At 34.1% G+C, this 22,140-nt stretch overlaps 2 protein-coding genes across 3 annotated transcripts; both read right to left on the bottom strand.

Moving 5' to 3' along the window:
• Window positions 1-1,028: 1,028 nt before the first annotated feature.
• On the bottom strand, window positions 1,029-4,290 carry LOC105768258 (F-box protein At5g49610). 2 transcript variants are annotated; one of them, XM_012588087.2, is made up of 4 exons: window positions 4,072-4,290; window positions 1,466-2,626; window positions 1,302-1,386; window positions 1,029-1,212 (listed from the first exon to the last, which is right to left on the bottom strand). In XM_012588087.2, exons 1-3 carry the CDS (start codon window positions 4,235-4,237, stop codon window positions 1,331-1,333), a joined length of 1,383 nt encoding a protein of 460 aa, XP_012443541.1. In that variant the 5' UTR covers window positions 4,238-4,290; the 3' UTR covers window positions 1,029-1,212; window positions 1,302-1,330. The 2 variants fall into 2 exon arrangements, with proteins under 2 accessions (XP_012443541.1, XP_012443542.1); XM_012588088.2 differs by having other exon boundaries at window positions 1,312-1,386.
• Window positions 4,291-7,237: 2,947 nt separating this feature from the next.
• Window positions 7,238-21,735, bottom strand: LOC105768260 (uncharacterized). Its single transcript, XM_012588089.2, has 20 exons — window positions 21,459-21,735; window positions 21,292-21,380; window positions 20,638-20,747; window positions 20,490-20,544; window positions 20,113-20,201; window positions 19,317-19,383; window positions 19,149-19,211; window positions 18,770-18,940; window positions 18,539-18,632; window positions 18,362-18,441; window positions 18,190-18,265; window positions 17,740-17,783; window positions 17,182-17,249; window positions 16,564-16,649; window positions 10,547-10,704; window positions 9,122-10,454; window positions 8,751-9,034; window positions 7,957-8,166; window positions 7,709-7,865; window positions 7,238-7,621 (listed from the first exon to the last, which is right to left on the bottom strand). The coding sequence occupies exons 1-20, from the start codon at window positions 21,568-21,570 to the stop codon at window positions 7,377-7,379; spliced, it is 3,591 nt and encodes a 1,196-aa protein (XP_012443543.1). The 5' UTR covers window positions 21,571-21,735; the 3' UTR covers window positions 7,238-7,376.
• Window positions 21,736-22,140: the final 405 nt, after the last annotated feature.

Here is a 22,140-nt window from a genome sequence, read left to right as displayed (position 1 = left end):
TAATGAAAAAATTATATAAAATTATTAAATATTAAATTAAAAATAATATAAATATTTTCAAAAATAATAATATGAATTCGCTAAAACCAAGTTTAAGCTGACCATTTACAAAAATATGAAATAGCTTGAGTAAAATTTTATGTCTATATTTCAAATCGACCGGACAAGCATAAAATATGTTTAGATAGTTTCGATTTGGACGGTTTTAGTTAAGATTTGTTTTGTTGATTATTTCGATTGATTATCGATTTTTGAATATTCAAACCAACCCTACTGAAATAATTAACTCAATTTAATATTTTTTTAAAACAAATATATATTAGCAACCCAATCCATTAACTAATCAAACTCGAATTAGTTTTTGCAAATTATGATGAGTTAAATCAGTGTAATATTTGAAAACAAAAAAGGGTAAACTATAAAAATAGTCATTTTTGTTTGTTTCAAATTATATTTTAATCACTTATATTTGAAATATTACGTTTTAATCACTTATGTTATTGTTTTATTACAAAGTGGTCACTCTACTGTTAAACTCCGTTACCTCCTTAACGACAGTCCTACGTGACAGTTCAAATGAGTTTTAAATGCCAACTTGGATATTCAGCTGCTGGGATAAAAATAGATTTTTAATTAAATAAAATTAATTTGGACTACCACGTAAGACATCCAAGTTGACATTTAAAACCCATTTGGTTTGCCACATAGGACCGTCATAAGGGAGGTAACGGAGTTTAACGGTAGAGTGACTTTGTAACAAAACGATAATGTAAGTGACTAAAACGTAACATTTCAAACATAAGTGACTAAAATGTAATCTAAAGTAAACAAAAGTGACCGTTTTTGTAGTTTACCCTAAAAAAACCGATTGAAATCATTGGAAAAATGGAATCCTCTCCCCTAAGGTGACTAGTTCCAATTTGATTTAGTAATAATTAAGATGAGATCTCTTAATACGCATATTCTAGGGTTTTTAATCCCACATTGCTTATATCCCAAGTCAATGATAAAAATTATGACGTCCCCCCTTCTAAATAAACATATATTTTTATTTAGCTTTTCTTACATTATCCGACTAAGTCACTGCCACAGACAACCTTACAGCACTGTAAAGATGAAGATAAAACACGGTAAATATTATTGCCATCCCCCGAACACGGCAAGAAGAAAATGGCGACGGCAATTGATATCCCCATCTTTGGATGCTTCGATCTGCAAACATTTTAAACCAAGAAGATTTCGATTCAAGATGATTAAGTAACAGCACGCATAAAAGAGCAAAAAAAAGATGACAGATATACTGCTAGAGACCGATGAAGAGAGTTATATCTCATATGCTTCTTTTGTCGGAGATGTATTCCATCCGAGGGTCCATACGTCCACCACCTGCAAAAGAAGCAGTTACAATGCTGATATCGTGTGTATCCCTATAAAAAAAACATTTAAAAACGAAATTTTGGCTTACATGAAAGAAGGCTTTCAGTGTATGCGAAAGCAACGGGGAATTTCTTTTCGGAAATGCTCGATAAATCAAGCTCCTGCCAAAACCCGTGTTCCGGATCATAGATATAGTGATGGTTTGAAGTTATGAAGAAAATTTCATTCTCCCTCGCGACTGCAAATTCAACACATTCATCATTCGAGAATGGGATGTGATCGCTGCATTTCAGCTCCCATTTAGGCTCATTCCTGTCTTTGAGAATCCATATATTCACGATCTCATCCTCGTCATATACAGCAACTAGGGATAAATGGCCTTCGAGATTGACCAAGTATGAGTGCTCTGTGACCTCTTTCGGAAGGTTAATAGTTTCAAAGGTTTCCTCTATATCAGCCATAAGTATTGAGCCAGGGATAAGTGGATCTTCATTGGAAGCAATGAACCAATATATCTTTCCATTGACGAAAACATGGTTGGACCCGAGGGGACTATGGCTAGAATGCATGGGATAGTACGGTACCCGACCTATGACACTCCAGGATCCTGTGCTTGATGAATATACCTCACATTGTCGACGATTGACACGGGATTGATGTTTAGCCAGAGATATGCGCTTGGCATTGAAAAATCGGAATATCTTGTATTCGTTGATTTTTGGACCAAAAGCAACCCCGATGGAAGGCTTTTCTTTGGACGGACTACCTCTTGGAAGCAATAGAGCCTTTTTGGTAACCGGGTTGCAGATACGGATTTCCACATCTGTTACATCCTCAACTACCATGCCTGAGTCCACTTTCCACGGATAGTTGATACAGCAAAGCAAACCATCAAAAGAACAAACAACCGTAAGCAGAGAAAGGTTGTCACAATACGGGAAGTTGATACTTTTAGTGATTTCACCGCTGTTATTCACCAAATATAACTTCATCATCATATCCATGTAAGGATAAACAATGTAAACAGAGTTTTTTTGAGACCAGAGTAGCTGCACATCGATGAAAGCCTGACTACTTATCAACCGACGCCAACGCTTGCAAACGGATTTGCATACTAAAAGTGACTTAACTGGAACCCTTGAGAGTATATTGGCTAGCACATTTTCTACATGCTCTATATCATACCACTTATCAGTTGTTTGATAAACACATTCGTCAGTGGTTTCATCCATCTCTAGCCTCTCTTCACCTATTTCATCCAGTAATAAAACGAATCTCTACAAAGTCATGCTTAATACATAGAGAAACACATGAGAAAACAGAGGAACGACTCTCCAGTCCAGAATTCGGAAATCATATTACAAGAATACAAACATAACTCATGAAACAACAATCATTTAAAAGAAACTCTTTCTTTTTGGTCTCAAACCAGTTTCCTCAGCGAGGTTGATGGTAATCTTCGAATCACAGCTCCTGACTGCTCAATATTACGATACATAACACGCATCATGCGGTCTAAATTACTTCAGCAAGCAATTATCCGCATTATTATGTACAATTAGCCAGGAAGGCTAAATCATAAATTATCAGTTATGTTCTACCAGCAAATAAGCAGTCCAATGCACAATGATGCATCGGGAAAATATATCCAATTACGATATAGGCAATTAGGCACATTGTAGTTGGTACAGGCAAAATGCATTGACTTCAACACTAACAAACATGTCATGCAAAGATTACATGTGCTACCTAGTCAATTGTTCATATCACGAAACGGTCCCTTTTATTTCTAAATATGCTTTTAATGTCAAATATGAAAATATTACTTCCTTTCTAAATCTAGACAAGCCCAAAACAGAAATATTTAAGTATGTTTCTGTTTTGACACAAGCTGCTAGCTTGCTTTTTCACATTAAGAATGCAATGCGATTATCATTTTCTTAGTCCGAGCTAGCACATTTGAGTTGCAGTTAGTTTCTTCACAAAAGATCTACCATTTCTTTTTTTCAAAGAAATGACACATTCTTCACTGGTAAGCCCATCTAAATTATGAGAAAACTAATGAGTCAGAGAAGCATGGCATCAGATTTTAAACTTTCATCTTAAATGCAGTTGATCAGAAAATCAAATAGATACCTAACAAAGAAGAAAATCATTCTCCATATCAAATTTCCTATTTAAAATAAAAAATTTCCACTCAAAATTCCCATTAAATAGTAGGCATTTACAAGCATTAAAGAAAATTCCCCAAGTTTTCATAATTTCAAACATTATAAATTTATAAACTTGTTTAAAAGTATCCATCATCACAAACACAATCTAATCTTCATAATTTTCATTTTTGTTTTTCTAGAAATTCACACAAAATGAAAAGAACTAATCTAACAGCTATATATTTAAAATAAACAATACACAAAATGATGAACGCACCATAAAACAGCATTCATTAAGTCATTTATTGCTACAATTAAACCAAGCTTCTGGTCTTAAAACAGAACATATATTTTACAAAAATTGCACCATTTTTATCGCTTCAATTAAACCACACACTTGCATTCAAACAAATGAAAATCAATTGTCACCCAGTCCATCAATAACAAAAAAAATGCAATTACATGCAACAACAAAAACCAGTAACAAAAAGCGAAAACCCATTTGAGAAAAAAAAAGTGAAGCCAAAGCGAAAGATTTCACCTTTCCTCTGCGAAATTGAATGAAAGTGAAGATTGGAAGAGAGAAGAAAAGAAAAAGAGGTTCCCCAAGTGTTTTTATTGGAGTCGGATGATGAATTACGGAAGGGAGATGAAATAGAGACATTGTCGGTTTGATTGTGGATTAAAAAGGGCTTTGATAATATCATGCAAAAAAATTTTAAGTGTACTACACGAACTAAAACAGAAAACACAACTGAACTGAAAATTTAATAAATAAAGAAAAAAATAAAAAAGGGGGTTTTCTGCGCTTTCTTGGCACAGTCATGTTAGTTAGGAATTATTCCCTTTCCTTTACTATAGCTAACCTCGATTCGAACTCGAAATTTTAATATTAATATTTTATTATAAAAGAATTTAAAAATTAAACCGGTAAATTTTAAATGATTTAAACTCGAAAACATGAATTCATTTAGTTCAGATTAATCCGACCCGAAACTAATCCGACCAATTGAAAAATATAGACACTGACATTCCCATTATTGGAAACAGCTTCATTGCGAGTCTCCCATGCCTATTTATTCTCAATGTTTTCAAGGAAGCAACTCTCGATTCTGCTAGGTCTTTAGAACAACTCAGGAACTAGTTAAGCTTCACTGCCTTACAATCCTTGATCAGCCATACCACTACGACATCTGTTGGGGATCGATCAGAGAGGCATGAATACAAATATTTTAAGAAGAAAACGTACGAGAGAGTGTTTGAACTAAGCACATTGTTGATTTGACGCCACTGCAAGTTACCATCAGTCCAACAAAGATTGTTCGGCTTCCTTTGGTTTGTTTCAGTATATCAGTGAGGTGCAGTTGAGAGTGCCAACTTCACTGTTATGGTGTTTGAAAAAGCAGATCAGTCTAATCAGAATTTAATTCCACCGCACTGGACGGCTAAATTTCTACTGGAGGTTTCAGCAGCAATTGGAACCCTTGGGTGTGCTGTTGGTATTTTTAAGAGACAAAAATACAATTATTTTTATTTATTATTTTACCATTTTATCATTGAAAGTTAAACTAATTTCTTTCCTAAATTTGATCCAAGTATAATGTTATTATTTGTGAAAATAATATTTATCATTATTATAAAAAATATTTAACTATAAAAAATAAAAATAATTATCATTTTATCTAATAAATAATTTAAATTAATTATATAAATCTTTAAAATACTGGAAGATACATTTTAATATTTTATTAAATAAATTTAAAAATTTACATATTTTAATAATTTTAAAAAAATAAAATAATTTAAAAACTTCTATTATATATCAATTCTAATCGATGTCCTTAATAGTCATTTTTATTCTCACTCACTCACATAGATTGCGTTTGAATCCAAACACACACTCCACCATTGTTTCTAATCTCACCGCTACAGTAACTAATCTCACCGCCACCGCTGTTTTTAACCTCACCGGAAGTAAACACACCGCCCATCCAAACTAGCCCTTCAACAGTATGTTCCAAATATAAGAACACGATGGCCTATCAATCTTCAACGGGCAATTCTATTTTAACTTATGTTTAGATCACAGAACTTGAACCCACAGACGATCTTTATTTGTTAGAAGTTTATATCCTAAGACCACCATTATTCAACAGTTTGGCAACACATATCCCAACTTATCATAGTTTTCTTTCATTATTTGCACCTTTCCAAAAACATTTTCAATCTCTTGACTAATTCTTATACGAGTTGTCATAAGAACCGCTTTTTTACTAACATGGGTGGCGTCAATCTCATTAACGTCACTAGCTTACCACGTCAACCAATAATTGACTAGTAGAGTAAAAAAATAATTTTTTGACTGGTGCCAATATATTTGACGTCACCCGTATAAATACTCAAATTTCATAGAAAGAAAAAAAAATTGAGTGGTGTCAAAATAGATTAGTATCACTGGTCCTTAGCTTTTACTTCTCCGTCTTTTTTCATTTTTATTATCTTATATCTTTTTCTGTATAACATGTATCAAAACATGTTAATCTATGTAACACCCAACACTCTTTTATTTTAATTTAAATGCTTAAAATAATGATATTTTTCTTATTTGAGTGAGTAAATTTTAATTCTTTTTCAAGATGGTTAATTTTAAAGCAAATAATTATATTATATTTATCTAAAATATTAAATTAAAATTAAATAATATCATATTAACAAAAACTCATCGGTGAAGTTTGGAATAATTTATTAAAAAGTTGTATATTTATTTATATATAAATTTAAATATAGAATATTAATCTATAATTAAGTTAATGATTTGATTTTAAATTTTGTTACTTCTCAAGTATTATTGATAATTTTATAATAATTAATATTCTTTTTAGAATTTAAAGTCATACGTGTAATTATAATTTATATTACCAAATATAAGATAATAAATTACAATATAATTATATTCTATAAGTCAAACACGTTTAGTGAATTAAAATTCCTGTAAATTACAAGGGTGCTAATTACAACTTCAGTAGTTATACTTTTATCCAATTATTCTATAGTGTCTCGGTAATATATTTTATTAATACTTTATTTTAATAAACAAATAAATTTGAACTAAAACTTCTATACATTATGCGACTTAAAATTTATACATATAATTGTAGATGATAGGTCTCGAACTTGGATGCAAATTTTAATTACTACATTATATTATAAAATATATAATATATTTATAGTTAAAATATCATGATTCTCTCATTTGGATTTACTCAATGAACATCAAATGCGAATATTTTGTGAAATCAAGATGATTAATTATTTTTCAATTTTTATTATAAAGATTAATATTTTCATTTGGATATATGAATGTCTATGAATATATTCAGAATATATGCTTAGGGGCAAACAATGGCCTTACACTGCCGTTAAATGGAATAATATCAATTTTAATCTCTCAATTATTATATATTCAATTTAACTTTTTTAACAAAATTTTTACTTTTAACCCCCAAAGTTTTAAAATTACTTCAAGCAATGCATAAAAATATCATAATTTTTTTTCAAAAACAGGATGAAAATGAACTAAAATATAATGAAAAACCTCAATTTTTTTTAAAAAATTATAAAAATAATTAAAATCCGATGATTGAACCAATTGAACTAGCTGGTACCTTATTTATAACTAAGTAAAAAAAACATGAACAAAATTCGGATTACACAAACTAAATTTCTTTCATCAATGCTTAATAAACCTCATATACTCGGACATGTAATTATAGTATGTTTACTATATACATAAAGAATGAGTAAAAACTATATGATCAAAAGCAAATATTTTTTCGATAAAGAAATTCAAATTTGAACCCGCAATTGCAGCAGTAAACTATGCATGTTATCCAGTTTCTGTTGAAGTTCTTTAATGTTAGTAAGGTTCACCTGGGAAGACTCCAAATTAGATGATTCAGTGATGAGAGCGGCACACTTGGCTTGTGAATCTGAAACTGCCTCCTCAAGCAAAGCCAATGTTGTGATACTTTGAAGCTTGCTGCCTTGACTGAGCTTATCAGATGAGAAAATCTTTTCGAAACCCTCGATTCCTACAAGTTGGTAGAAAGAACTTCCAACTCAGGTCCGGTAAGATGTTAAGCTTTTTAACTGAATCAACTTAGTCGAAACATACTTACCGAGGTTGCTAAGTTTATTCATGGCTTCTTTGCCAAGTGACTTTTCAAGCTTGAGCAACCGCAAGATTCCAGCAGTTAACCTACCAATTGAATCAACTTCGGATTTGCATAAGAAAGCAAGGTGTTGAAGTTCGTCCTTGGTTAAAACAGCCTCAATCTATAGAAGTGAATGGAACCTTTATTTAAGAGTGTGATTGGAGATTACTACCTATGTAATCAAGTTCTTTTAAAAGTAAGATTGAATTTACCGGTTGTTTGACGGAGAGTTTAAAGTTCTCCATCATCCAGTTGATGGTTTCGTTGTCAACTTTATCTTCCAATATCTTCATACGAACTTCAAGATTCATTCTTCCAAATATCGAGACACTTTCTTTGAAGCCATTTACAGGTAAAGGATCTTCAAGGATGCTGCTCCTCTCCACCTGAGGCTTCAATGTCTGCAAGCCTTCCAAACTAACCTACAACCACCATTTTTTATTTCGGAAAGTTAATAAAAGCAAGACAGAAACATGACATTATTATCAACAGCTGATAATATATAAAAAATTAATATAATATAGAACATTATGTAAAATTTCAAGGCAAGTTGGGGCAGGATCAAGGAAAGCATTTCAGAGCCGAAAATGAAGTCAGGTGCTAGTGTGTTAAATGAAGTTTGAGGCGGGGTAGGTTCGGCATTATATAGTTAAAAATTGGGTCAGGGTCAGGCAAGCAAAGAACTACCCATCCTGCGCTATTGCCATCCCTAGGCAAGTTCAAGGTCCAGACTCTCCCATAGGCTACAAACCATAGGACAGAAACGCACCCAGACACACATAGGTCAGGTTACATGATTCAAAATGCAGCAAAATATCGAACAGTTCACCGTTGCTTGCTTATGTTATTGTTAGTTCTAGTAACTTCTAAACTTGTAAAATACCATTAGAAGGGTTAGGTGTCATGGACCACGTATGAGTGCCAAGGCTGACAACCGTTGAGCCACACTAAAGTCTCAGCCCATGCCACAGGGTAATCGAAGTAAAACTGTAAAAAAGATTCTTACTAAGATGAACTCCACAGGATATCTCCGCATTCCATGTGAATTATTTTTTAAGTTCTGCACATCCTTGGAACTACTTTTTGCTTTTACAGTCAAACTTTTGAAAGTCATGTGCCAACACCTATGCTCTCTGCCCAAGTCTTCCTTCTCAAACCACCACATTTCAGCCATCTCTTGCACACCTTCAAGTGCAAATAACCAGTCTTGCAACTCGATGGATGCATCCACATCATCCGGGATTCCCAGGTGCGAAAAACTATCATCCTTTAGCCCTCCCAAAGTTCCACCTGCCCAAAAGTTATGACAATTACAAGAGTAAAATGCCAAAGTAGAACTTTACTGCCACTTATAAAACAGCAACTAATGTCACGTACCATCCACAAGATCATTATCAATGAAAGCTGAAGACTGTAAAAGTTTTGACAGTGGCCCAGATGATAAGTTCTCTATGCCCTTAGAAAGCCTCAGGCTGGGAGCCCCATCAGGACCAAATATTCCAAACCGACGTAGCAGAGCTTCAGTATGACTCATTCCTCCACCTAAGCGTACACCTGATATACAAGCTGACACACTTAAAGTATGACACTCTTTGTCCCGCTCATTAAAAGGAATGACATGCACAGTGCTTATGTCGAGAAATGGAATTACTGAAGCTTTTGGACTAGATAGCTGCTTCTGCTTGTTGTGTATCCAAAAAACAGCTCTTAGAGGAGAAAATCCATTCTCAGTTGCCAAAGAACCATTTTTAGTTGCATCTATCAGTGTATTATTATTATTGTATACAATGTTTCCCTCTGTGGATACACAGTCGACCTGAACACTCTCCCAACACAAGGTCGATGAAACAGCCATAGCACCACCAAGAGTTCTGTGAGTGGCTTTCAGGAACAGATTGTTTCCAGTAAATTGAGCTAATGGCATGCCCTGCATATCTAAGGAGCATGCTTCAAGAAACCGAAGCTGCAGAACAGTTATTGCTAAACTTACAGCAGTATCACTTGGAACTTTCTCTATCAGTCTTCCACCCAGAGTATCGTCCTTGTTTCTCTTTGGTCTTTTATTCTTTCCAACCACGGAAATCTTTTCACTAACTCTACCGATATACGCATAGAGATCCAAGACAAAAATGAATTGCTCAACTGATGAATTGGACAAAAATTGTGGACAAGCAACTGCTATTCTGACAATACCACCTGGAGGAGGCAGAACTGTTAATGGGTTCCCATCAGTTGATGCCATAGCTAACTCAATGCAAACATCTTTCACCTCAACGCACTTCCACAAATCCGAAGACCAGTCAGGAGAACCGGTTGAGCAAGCAGTTGGTTCTAACAACAAACTGACTTGTGATACTTCGGCAGTCCATTTTTTAAGGCTAGCATCAACAGGTTGGCCGTCCCAAACAGAGAGACAAGCAGGATCCTTCTCCAGGTTCAGTAGCTTGAGGTTTAGTGATGGTGACTCGCAGAAAAACAACTTCTCAAAGTGAAGCCTAGCTCCAGCAAATGAGTTTTGTAGGGCATGGTCCTCTTCACCACCAGGATTATCAAATTTGCTAGTGTGCAGAGGAACACTAATTTCTAACTCCTTGAGAGTGAACACAAAAGAATTCACTGAAGAATCTGGCAAAACAGCATCAGGATCGCCAATTATTCCGTCAGCCAAGAAGGAATATATCCTCAAACAAGATTCTTCCTGAAGATGTATCTGAAATCACAAGTGAAAAATGAGAATAACAAAAGAAAAGTTGATATAATTAGATGACAAAGTTTTTGTTTGTCAGAATTATGAATTTATACCATAAGAGGTTGGCAACTAATTACAGTTCGTGAAGCAAAAGATGGAGGGGGTGGAGAGGGTTTGACTTGAAGAGAGTGGAGGCTTATTAAAGGAACACCAACAGGTAACTGCCATTCCTGTTTACCCAAAGGATATATTGGAGGGCAAAAATTCTCACCTGACAAACCAATACAAAAAATAGAAGCATAAATTCTAGGAACCTATATACTATAAACTGGTTATGCATAAATCTTGTGGAAAATATCAACTAGAGTGATTTTAGGACATGTATCAATTATAGTGATTTTAGGACCTTAAAATTAGAAATAATTTTTCCCTTGATTTTAGGATTGATTGAGGATTTTAGTGGCAATTTTTTAGTTTTTAGTTTCTGGTTGTATATTAATACATAGGCTTATACCATTGTTACACAAGTTATTCAAGAAAGTACTGTTCTTTTCCCATCCTCTTTTCACTATCTTCCTTTTCACATGGTATCGTAGCCAATTTTGGCTTTTCGGGGATTCATGTTTGGCCTTCATTGCTTTTTTTCTTTTTCTTTTTCTTTCAGTGTTCATTATTGAATTTTCTGGTGCTTACACTTTTTTCCTCTGATTTTTCAGCCTTCACTGCTGAAATTTTGGGCATTTCCTTTGTTGCTCCTCTTCCTTCAACCAAAGTTCATTGTGTTTGTGACCTCCAACATGTTTGAAGGTCAAGCAAAGCCTCAAGAACAAAATAGGTTTAACAAGGATGAGATTGAGAAGCTGAAAAACTATTGAGGACACTTGAAATGTCTATTGGTAGTACTCTTTGACACACTCAGGTAAGTTCACTAGTTCATGTAGATTAGGAGTATCAGATAAGTCAATAACGAGTTCTTGGTTCAGGAGCTACAAATCATTAAGGGGGCTGACAAGGGCCTTAGGCCCTAAATTCCTGTGAAATTGCTTTCTAGCCCTTTGAACAATTATATAAAACGATGGTAAATTATATTTAGCCCTCAAAAAGTTTTAAATTTGATTTCTTTTGTAGAATTTGTAATATGATAGGATAATTTTGGTAACATTTGTAGTTTAAATCTTATTCATTTTATTAGATAATATTTTTATTACCTTTTCAATCAATTAAATAGATTCATTTACATTAATTATGGTATTAATATTTATTATGATATGTTTATAACAAAAGAAAAAAATTTAAATCTTTATAACATCTAATACTAGTTATATGGTTATTTTTATTATTTTACTTATAATACTGTCACAAACTCTTAGGCTTAATTCTAGGATTTTATTTTATTTTCTTTCTTTATTTAGACTCGTTGTGAATATAATATTAGATAAATCATGTTAGAGTCTATATTAATGTCTACTTCTTTACCTAGTTAAACTCTTGTAACTTGTATATATGTACAATGTTCCCATGAGTAAATCTATGAGGTTTTCTTTCAAATTCAACTTTCGTTACATGGAATCAGAGCTAAGGGATCGATTTTAGAGTACAAGTCTCATCAAATTAGTCGCAAATAGTGAGTTTTTTAGGGTATTTTCGTTGACTACCAAGGGTTGTCTTTTTTATCTCACCACCAGCCTAGGGAGGTGCGCAAGACTGTTACAAACTCTTAGGCTTAATTCTAGGATTTTATTTTATTTTCTTTCCGTATTTAGACTTGTGAATATAATATTAGATATATGATGTTCGGGTTTATATTAACTTTTACTTCTCTCTAGTTAAACTCTTGTAACTTGTATATATCTAAATACTCCCATGTGTAAATCTATAAGGTTTTCTCTCAAATTCTACTTTCATTACATGGTACTAGAGTTAAGGGATCAATTTTAGAGTCCAAGTTTCATTGAATTTATCGCAAAATAGCGAATTCTAAAGGGTATTTTCGTTGACCACCAAGGGTTGCCTTTTTTTATCTCACCGCTGGGCCACCAAGGCTTCAAGTAGATGAGCTTTGTCACTTGTTCTTCGAATCGAGTCGATTCAAACGGGTCAAATGAGCCTCATTTAATAGATTGATCTCTGTGGAACGTTCTTTGTGCAAGGGATTTGAACCGTGACCTGTGACATTTTCCCCTACCCATGCTCGCATGCCTTCGTTGCGTCCTCAGAATGGCACTGGTTTGACTCACCTTCAAATTTTCTCGACGCCTTAACTCTTCCCTGACTAGTCTCACTATCGGGTAGTCTTGCCCTTCGGAACCTTTGCCTCAACTTTCTTTATCTCCTAACTCGAACCGTTCCACTCATTGGCACATCTTGTTTGCAAGAGCCTATTGCTCTTATTCGCCCACATTGCGACTTGCCTTGATCGAGATAACCTTGATCCACACACATAGGCTTTGGCATGCCCACATTGAACACTTGGTTAAACTTGAATATTCCCACTAACTCTAGGTTGTAAGCCCCTCGACTTACCTGCTTCAGAACTCTGAAAGAGCCCATCATATCTCGATTTACCAAAACAAAACATCGTGGTTGCGAATCATCAAAGATGTGAATACAATCAGCAAAAGGAAAGAAGTTCAAGCTAAGAACAAAATCATAATCATCTAAGTGGATTACCTCGAAATCTTCCTTACACTTCCACTCGTCGATTTGTAGTTCCACTCCTCGTGCTACTCCCATAGTTGGGACCTCTTCAAAATTTACCGTTTTGATCTTATTATTCAATTTTATTACCGAGAGACCAAGTTTGTCCGCGGCTTTCTCTGATATAAACAAGTCTAATGCTCTCGTATCAACAAGAATACTTTTTCTCTGACTTACAATATTGATGTCCACAAATATCAATCCTATCTACCTGTTGCTGACCCAAGCTTCCATAGTCTTTCCTCCTTTGGCTCTAGTTCCTCTCCTATGTTGATAGCAGCGAACTCAGATCGTCTTGGACAGTCTCACACCTATGCAGATCACTACATAAGAAGTAGTCCACAAGCTTCTCGCTCTCTTTGTCCTTTGCTTCTACACCACGCACGATCGAACCAAGCTTCATAGGTGCTTTTTCTAGCTCATCATCCCCCTTGATGGCTAAAAATATGAATCTTTTTAGGCATTTTCTTACCATATGCAGATCGTCGCAAAGGAAGCATTTTATCTCGTTGCCTTTCTCCTTCGGGTTGTTGTTTGTCCTCCACTTCTCGTTTCGTGGTTTTCCATTGCCACCGTTGTTACTATTACTATTGTCATACTCGCCATATTGTTCTTCATCTTCACCACCATTCTCCTTTTCTTTAGGCTTGGAAGACTCAAACGTATCTTTTCTTAGAATAAGTTCAATTAAGGACTTTGCTAACGTCATGGCTTTGGTAAGCTCTCGAACTCCTCGACGTTGCAACTCTTACTTCGCCCATGACTTCAACCAATCCGTAAAGGAGAAGAATATCTTATTATCGCTCAAATCGAAAATCTAGAGCATGAGTTCACTAAACCCCTGTACATATTCTCTAACTATGCCTCATTGCATAAGCTGACGCAACTTTACCCGAGCTTGTGGACCTATGATGCCACCATAAAAGAGGAATACCAGTGAGATACATCGCAATAGTGTTTACCTTGGTAGCATCATAAGGCCTTTGGCACTAAAGTATTGCTCCATTCCTTACAAAAAATTGTCCACATGGCTTGCAAACCTTATCCCTGTAAACTCTTTCGGCTTCGGGACATCTATCTCGCGGTTGGGTGTTGCACCCGACACTCCTCTACCCATGACAGCTCAGCACATAACAAAATCTCTTGAGCTCCTTGATTCTCGTGTTTAAAGCCTTCGTCGTGGACATTGTTTCCTCCTTCAAATCCATCACCATGGCCTCGAAAGCATTATTTCTCTCCGTCAGCTTACCCGTGATGGAATTGAGCTCCCCTTGCGTCTTTTTCACATTGAAATCAAGAGACTTTAACACAGTCCCTGAGCTACTCTTTCATTGAGTCCAACTCATCGGTGTCCCTCGACCACCTCGAGTATCTCCCTCATGTCCCTTGCGACTCCTCAAAATTGACCACTCATCCTTCCAAAGTCGACAGCATGTCACTCGATTGGCTTGCTTTCCCGACCCTCCCACGGGTCTCTATTGCCTTAATTTAATTAAAAACTTTTTTGTCATCTCGATCAGTGCTTTCGCAATCTTAGCTCGGATACCAATTGTAACAGGACTAAAAATTTAGTCTTACAATCTGTGCGACCTTAGGCGATTTCTTCACTTTAAATACGCCTAAATTAGCCTAACTCTCAGAAAATGAGAATTTTTTATAGAAATTCTCCAAAACACCAAATATAAAGTGGAAGCAACTAAAAGAAAAAAAAAAAAGCTCAAAAGAACAAAATAGCCACAAAAAAACAAAGGAAGCCAAGTGTTTGAATAAATGTTCTCAATTAGTATTCACCACTAAAGAATGAAATACTATGGATGATAACAAATGATAAGGCGTGTAAGTTGAACAAGGCCCTCTATGGACTCAAACAATCATCGAGGACTTGATTCAAAAGATTTATAAATGTAATGCTTAGCTTATGATATAAACAATGCCAAGAAGACCATACTATGTTTGTAAGGCACTTGAAAATAAGGGGAGTGACAGTGTTGTTAGTATATATGAATGATATTATTGTATTAGGTAATGATACAAAGGAGATGCAAAATTTAAAAGGATTCTTGTTGAAAGAATTTGACATCAAAGAACTAGGGAAGTTAAAATATTTCCTCAGTATTTAAATGGTGCATTCGAAGTAGGGAATTTTTATTTCATAACAAAAATATATGCTTGATTTGTTGAAAGAAACAAGAATGTAGGTTGTAAGCCAATTAGTACACCAATTAAGTTTAATTGTTGACATTAAGATGCTTCAGAAGATTCAGTTGTTGACAAAAGGTCTTACCAAAGACTAGTAGGAAGATTAACTATTTGGCAAATACATTGCCTAACATCACGTTTGTACTGAGTGTAGTCAGTCAATTTATGCAAAAACTAAGTTGATGCATCTCAAAGCTGTACACAGGATTTTGCAGTATTTACAGGGTAATCTTGGAAGAGGTTTCTTGTTCAAGAAAAGAGGAAGAATGACTTTGGCAGCTTATACTGATGTAGACTATGTTAGATCATTAGTTGATCGAAGATTAACTTCAGGTTATTGTACAATCCTAGGTGGTAATCTAGTAACTTGGAGGAGTAAAAAGCAAAATGTAGTGGCAAGGTCAAGCGCAGAGTCAGAATTCAAATCAATGGCACTGGGAATATGTAAATTGCTTTGGTTAAAAATAATTCTTAATGATTTCAAGATAAGACAGGTAGGTTTGACAACAAATTGATAACCAACATTGCCTATGACCTAATGCAACATGATAGAACCAAACATGTTGAGGTAGATAGACATTTTATCAAGAAGAAACTCCATAGTGGGCTTTGTACCACATTTGTTTCAACAGAGAATCAACTAGCAGATATACTCACTAAGGGACTACCAAGTCATACGTTTCAAGACTTTGTCAAGAAACTTGGAATGAGAGATATGTAAGTGTTTAAATTTTGGTTAAATGCTATAAATAAGTATTCTAGTTGTTGTGGGTTGTACATTAAATAAGTTTACTTTTAATTTTTAATTTTTAAATAGTTAGTTAATGATAAGATTACTTAGTTTTAATAAGGTTGAAAGTGTGTATAAGAGTATGTAAAAGCTGCTTTTTCAACATTGTATGAAGAATTTCAATAGATGAATTTTCTACAAGTACCTATTCATTATCTTGAGGCAGAGTGTGGAAAATATCAATTAGTGTGATTTAGGACATGTATTAATTATAGTGATTTCAGGACCTTAATTTTAGAGTCATTTTGCCCTTGATTTTAGGACTAGTTTAGAAGATTTTATTGATAGTTCCCTAGTTTATAGTTTCTGGTTGTATATAAATACCTAGGCTCGTACCATTGTTGCACACAAGCTATTCAAGAAAATATTGTTCTTTTCCCATCTTTCTTTTTACACATACAAGATGAAATTTTCTAAGTGATACAAAAAGTAATAAACTGATACCAAATTTAGGAGTAAGAAGATGAGAATCAGTAACAGCCTTCATAGATGGTTGCACTAAAGTACAGGGAGGGCGTGAAAAGGTATCCCTGCATCATATCCACTGACATGTTAAACTGAGTATAAACAGTAATACTTCCAAAGTGAAGATGATCCAGCAAGATGCAAAAGATTACACCCAATGATTCACATACACATTCATGTCAATAACATTTATCAGAGTATCATTTCCCAAATTCAAAGTTTTGAGCTAAGCTTATTTGAAACTTTATGCTCGAAAATATATCAATATTTCTGCAAAAGAAAAAAGGGTTGGACTCTTGACTTGATAGTACAAATTACGCTAAAACATCGAGAGAAAAAAATTAAAAAGACTACAAGGGTTGTACAAAGCTCAAATTACTAGCTTTTCAGAAGATATATCCGCTAATCATAAAAGTCAACTTGTTCAAAAATAAAAAATAATCAAGTTATGAGGTGATAGTGCCCAGAGAAACAAGGAAAGCCACATTCAAAGATGCTTAAACCTTTAAATACAGAAGCAATAATTGGACTTAACAGTCGCTAGTTTGAAACAACCAAATCCAAATCATGGAAAATATGAACTATAACAAAATTTACCTTAAAAACAGCCCACCAATCATAACCTTAGACAAATTACGAGAACTTTCTCCATCAGAGACACTGGCCTGCAAGAACAGAACATCCTAACATAAAATTTGCTACATCCCAGCATGACATGACCCCATACCAACAGTCTTGGAAGTTCATGGAAGCAAATATCTTGATGTTCATACCACTTTCAAATAAAATAAAGAAATAATGTTTGGTAAATGATAGAAAGCTTATAGCTCGATGTACAGACATGAGATTGTGACAAGGATCTTGGATTTTTGTAATCAAATTAACTAAGAAGCTATCGCCCACAATAAGAATATTTTCTGAAAACAAGAAAATACTGCATAAGTTCAATTTTTCACATGAAACATGGTTGTTTTCTAATTTAGGATTTGTAAAATACAGTTATATATTTTTATATTTTCTATATCCTAAAAATCTGACAAGTTAAACAAGAATTTCCAGTAGAAAAACAAAATAAGTTATATCTATAAAACCAGAATTTAATCAGAAAAATAAGCTGATGTTCAGTTATAAAGGGCAGGAATCATAGAAAAATACCCGAGAAAAGTGGAGTGACTGCATCAGAAGTTCAAGCCAAAACTCTGCAGGTAAATTAAAACCTTTGAAAAATGTTCTAATGAGAGATGAAAGTCTGCTTGATGGAGGGGATGTAGAAGAGGTTAAAGTGAAAGAGAGTAAACAATTTGCACTATCCTGTTAGCATTTTATTGTTTAGCATTTTATTGTTGAAAAATAAAATGCAATGGTAATACAGCATGCAGTTAACTTTACTCTCCTCCCCACTCCCAGAAAGTAGATGGTGGTTTACTCCACAGTCTGACTCCTCACATTCCCACCCGTTTACTCTACATGATTTCACTTTCAAACTTCCAAAATTGAGATCTAAGAGAATGTTATAAACTACTCTAAAAAGATAGGTAAGTACTGCTTGTTAAAATATAGATGTGTCCATGTGTGCAGAACAGAACAACCAAACAGGAAACAAACCTGGGTCCTTTACGCAAAGAAATACATGGTCCACAACAAGAGAAACTAGAGAGTGTCCTGCTGATTCAACTGAACGCTGTCAGGTAACGAAAGAAGACTCAGTAAACTTTTCCCATAACAAGTTAATTAGATGTACAAATATCAAGTGAACAATAGTAGATAAACTTCAAACCTGCTGAGCCTTTAGATCCACATCTCCTCTATTTAGACATACACATAATCCAGTCAAGAATCGGAGAAGAGCTCGGAGTCCTGCTCATAAGGTTGTCCACGAATTACTTGCTGTGTAGTACCAAACATTTATTTCAAATGGAGAAACAAGCAGTTAGAAAACTGGTTATCTTGTTACCTGGTTCACTTAGTGCAGGGCAAACAACCTCTGTAACATGTAACTGAACCTCAAGGCCTAGTGGACTGTTCAATTCTGTCCTCTGCACGGTGATCTACAGGTAAAAATATTAAGAGTTAGAATGTCAGAAGGACGAAGATCCTGAAAACCAGGAAATACTCTTTACCACCACACAACTGTTTAAAATAACATAAAGTTCATCAAAATATTGAAAATTCATGGTTTGATTACATAAGCCTCTCCTGATATGCCTTCAAGAAAACGCTCTCCCCCAAAAAAAACACGTTTTGCACCATCATCATCTCTCTGAGCTGCTTCCACACGAGGGCGTGCTAAACGAGCATCACTGAACATGTCAGGATGAGGCAAGAGATCAATAGATAGAGACTCCCATTCAAGTTTCTGGAAAGAAAAGAATCTAGCATCATTAGACACTGAGACAAAATGTACAACCTATAAACTCCTGATGAAAGAAGCTGAAGACACAAAAGGACAGATCAAAAGGATAAAACACTTAATATAAAAAGCAGTTCACATGAGGAATGTGCATGCCCGTATGTGCACATATATATAGAGGAACAGAGGGAATCACAAGTCTATAATATGTTACCCTGAAAACATATATGAGATTTTTGTTTGAGGAGAAATCCCGTGCTGCCTTAAGATTTACAACCTGGAAAAATAAAACAAATAGGTAAATACAAACAGTTAAAAAGATTATACTCAATAATACATGAAAATAAATTGGTAAATAGGAACAGTTAAAAAGATTTACCACCTGCCAATTTTCGTTAGTAGTATAAAGTAAAAGGTTGCGCATGGTGATAGAAGCCATAGGTGTCGCCCTGAAAATTGAAATTTTCATCGACTGTCAAAATCATTTGAACAAATTAACCTCTTGCAGTGCACAAGTGATATATAAAGAATGCAGATATTGAAATCCTAGTGATAAGCAACAAAATGTAGAGAACTATCTGTTTTCTCTCAAAATAGATATAGAACAAACAATTTTCTTAGGCAAAAAATGTACAATGTTCATAAATTTTCCTCTTATATCAATGATGATCTCACTTATGACTTATGATGAAATATGCACTGAACCTTGCAGGGATCTTATATTTAGACGTTAACCAAATGTTAGAGAGCTTTTATCCAAAAATCTAGAGAGAACATGAAGTACATGCATCTTTGATTAGAAGTTTCTAGTATCAACACTACATTTTTAACAGTAACCTGAAACTTTTTCGTTTGTAAAATGGTATACGGTTGCATGAAGATCTTAAACATAATTATAAGTAAACTTTGAAGAAAAAGGGCAATTTTATTGTACGGAAGATTCCTCTTTTTAGTGAGCATAGTTCTACAAATTCTTTGTAGGTTAAGTAAATTCTAATATAGCCATCAGAGCAAGTGACATATACAAAAGGAGATGAGTCTTATCTTTTAGAAAAAGGCAACAACCAAATATATAAGTACGAACAAATAGACTCTATGCATATCTCAACTGGTCAAACAAGTAACTTGACAGTTTGTGACCAAGAATTAGCATAAAAACTGAAAACAAAACAACTTACCAAGCTGCTCCCCCTTCGAACCAAGCACCTCCACTAGTTTCAAGTAGAAGATTGACTGTCTGAAACTGTAGAGTCATTCCATCTGAAATCTGAAAATAATAAAAGGACAAAACCTGAAGTATATATTTTGCATCTAAACCTTTGCCCATGTTGCTAGTGACATGCATAAACTAAAGATCTATGTACTGGAATTTTATTTCACTTATTTAATGTAAGTTGAAGATTTAATTGGAGTCCAAAATTCTAATAGGGGCAATACCAACGTGGGGATGAAGTAGGCACTACAAATGTGCTAACCTTGTGGCGTTTAAATCCGTAAATGGTTTGACAATCCAAGGCAGACAGTTTCTACAACCTTAACAAAGATAGCATCTAACCTTGTCAGCAAACCCATAACCGCTACCTTTCCCTGAGCTGGTGGGTGATTGCAAGCTGTGAGGACATACGCAGATATAAGTTGCTTTTAAGTAGAATGTTCCGAAGTACGAATTTACAAATATGATTTTAAGGATGAATCTAGATTACTTGTTTGAGCTGGCAGCAGTATCAACATCAGGATTTTCCTCCAGAACCATATCAAGTCTATCAATTTGCAAAACAATTGGATCGACTTGTACATTTTTTACTTTGGGCAGCTAGCAACAAAAACATAATAATATTTTAGAGAAAAATTATCAGTTATAAAAACTAAGATTTAATCAAAGAAAATATGATCAAAAACCAGTTCAGCAAAACAATTTTTTTAAAATAATAATAATTTGGCAATTTCAACCTTACATTGTTCAGTTCTGAAATATCCTTCCACAAACAGTTTTAATTGAGCAAGTGAAGATAAATTTTCCATTTAAGAGGAGAAAAATTATAAGTAAAACAACAAATACAAAACTAATTACCAGATATCTAAAATCCTTCCAAAAAAACATAGCAAAAATTCTCCACAATTCATAGTAGCTAAGCGAAGATAAATGGTTAAAAGTCTCATAATTCCTCTTTGATTTGTCCCGTGATGATGATGATAATTATAAACAATTGTATCTTGATCTAAGCTGAAATCTAAACAATTTCAGTAGTTAAAATTTCAAATTCTTTATAAGTTCAAACATAAAACTACAAATTAACCTAAGTAATCATCGATTTTCCAATTCACAATCGAAAACAGTAACAAAAGTAGAAACTCACAATTATCTCCAATTTCCCAATTTTGGCTGTCGTCACAGTCAAAGCCAATGGCAGCCCCATACTCGCATGTAAAGCATCACCATTTATATCTATCACATTCCAAATTTATTTATTAAAAAAAATGAAAATGGAAGCCTGATTTTAGATCCAAAAATCAAAAAGAGTACCTAAATTAGAGAGTTGTCCTGTACGGCCTTGCAATTTAAATTGATCTCTTGAGAAAGATTTAAGCCAGTACTTCAAAGTATACTCCAATGCTCGAGCTAAAATCGATTCCATATTCAAATCGAACAAACAAAATTTTAAAAAAGAAAAATTCTTCTCAACTTTTTAGAAATTTCGTTCAATATTCATAATTTCATTGTGAGAAAATCGAATTATTTTTTATGGAAATAACCCGAATTTTAGGGGTTTTAAGATTAATGGTCGGAATTTATTTTTTAATTATTATTAACTTTCAGGAGAGGGAAACTTGGAACAGACTACAGGGAAAGGAAGGGCGGAGAAGAAGAGGAAGAAAGATGGCACGTGTGAGTCATATATGGCACGTGTGGAAAATGGTATACGGAAGGGTGTACTGTATCTTGATAATGTGTCAGGAGTTGAAAGGTTGGTTTGTCTCCTAAGGAAGGAATTGGAAAGTATAAAATAAAGTAATATACAATATATACAAATTTAGTTGGATCGGAAATCAGTTAATATTTTTTAAAATTTCGATTATCAGTTAGTTCGGTTTAAAATTAGGTAATTAACCAAACTTAATCATTAATATTATGTGTTAATTTCAAGACTTATGTAGTGTTTCAAGAAATAAAATTTTGGTTGATTTGGTTAACTTTCAAGATAAAA

Source organism: Gossypium raimondii, chromosome 5, assembly GCF_025698545.1.
Source record: "Gossypium raimondii isolate GPD5lz chromosome 5, ASM2569854v1, whole genome shotgun sequence".
Classification (NCBI taxonomy): Eukaryota; Viridiplantae; Streptophyta; class Magnoliopsida; order Malvales; family Malvaceae; genus Gossypium; species Gossypium raimondii.
This window is presented reverse-complemented; position numbering and strand designations above follow the sequence as displayed.

Bases quoted from the DNA above. Each gene is read 5' to 3' on its own strand.
- LOC105768258 (XM_012588087.2), bottom strand. From the start codon at position 4,237: ATGATATTATCAAAGCCCTTTTTAATCCACAATCAAACCGACAATGTC. The intron at 2,627-4,071 runs GTGAAATCTTTC...TGGATGAAATAG, and splicing joins TTCAATTTCGCAGAGGAAAG to GTGAAGAGAGGCTAGAGATG. The intron at 1,387-1,465 runs GTAAGCCAAAAT...CTTCTTTTGCAG, and splicing joins CACTGAAAGCCTTCTTTCAT to GTGGTGGACGTATGGACCCT.
- LOC105768260 (XM_012588089.2), bottom strand. From the start codon at position 21,570: ATGGAATCGATTTTAGCTCGAGCATTGGAGTATACTTTGAAGTACTGG. The intron at 18,266-18,361 runs GTTTGAAGTTTA...GTTACCTGACAG, and splicing joins TGGATCTAAAGGCTCAGCAG to CGTTCAGTTGAATCAGCAGG. The intron at 7,622-7,708 runs GTAAGTATGTTT...ACCAACTTGTAG, and splicing joins GAATAAACTTAGCAACCTCG to GAATCGAGGGTTTCGAAAAG.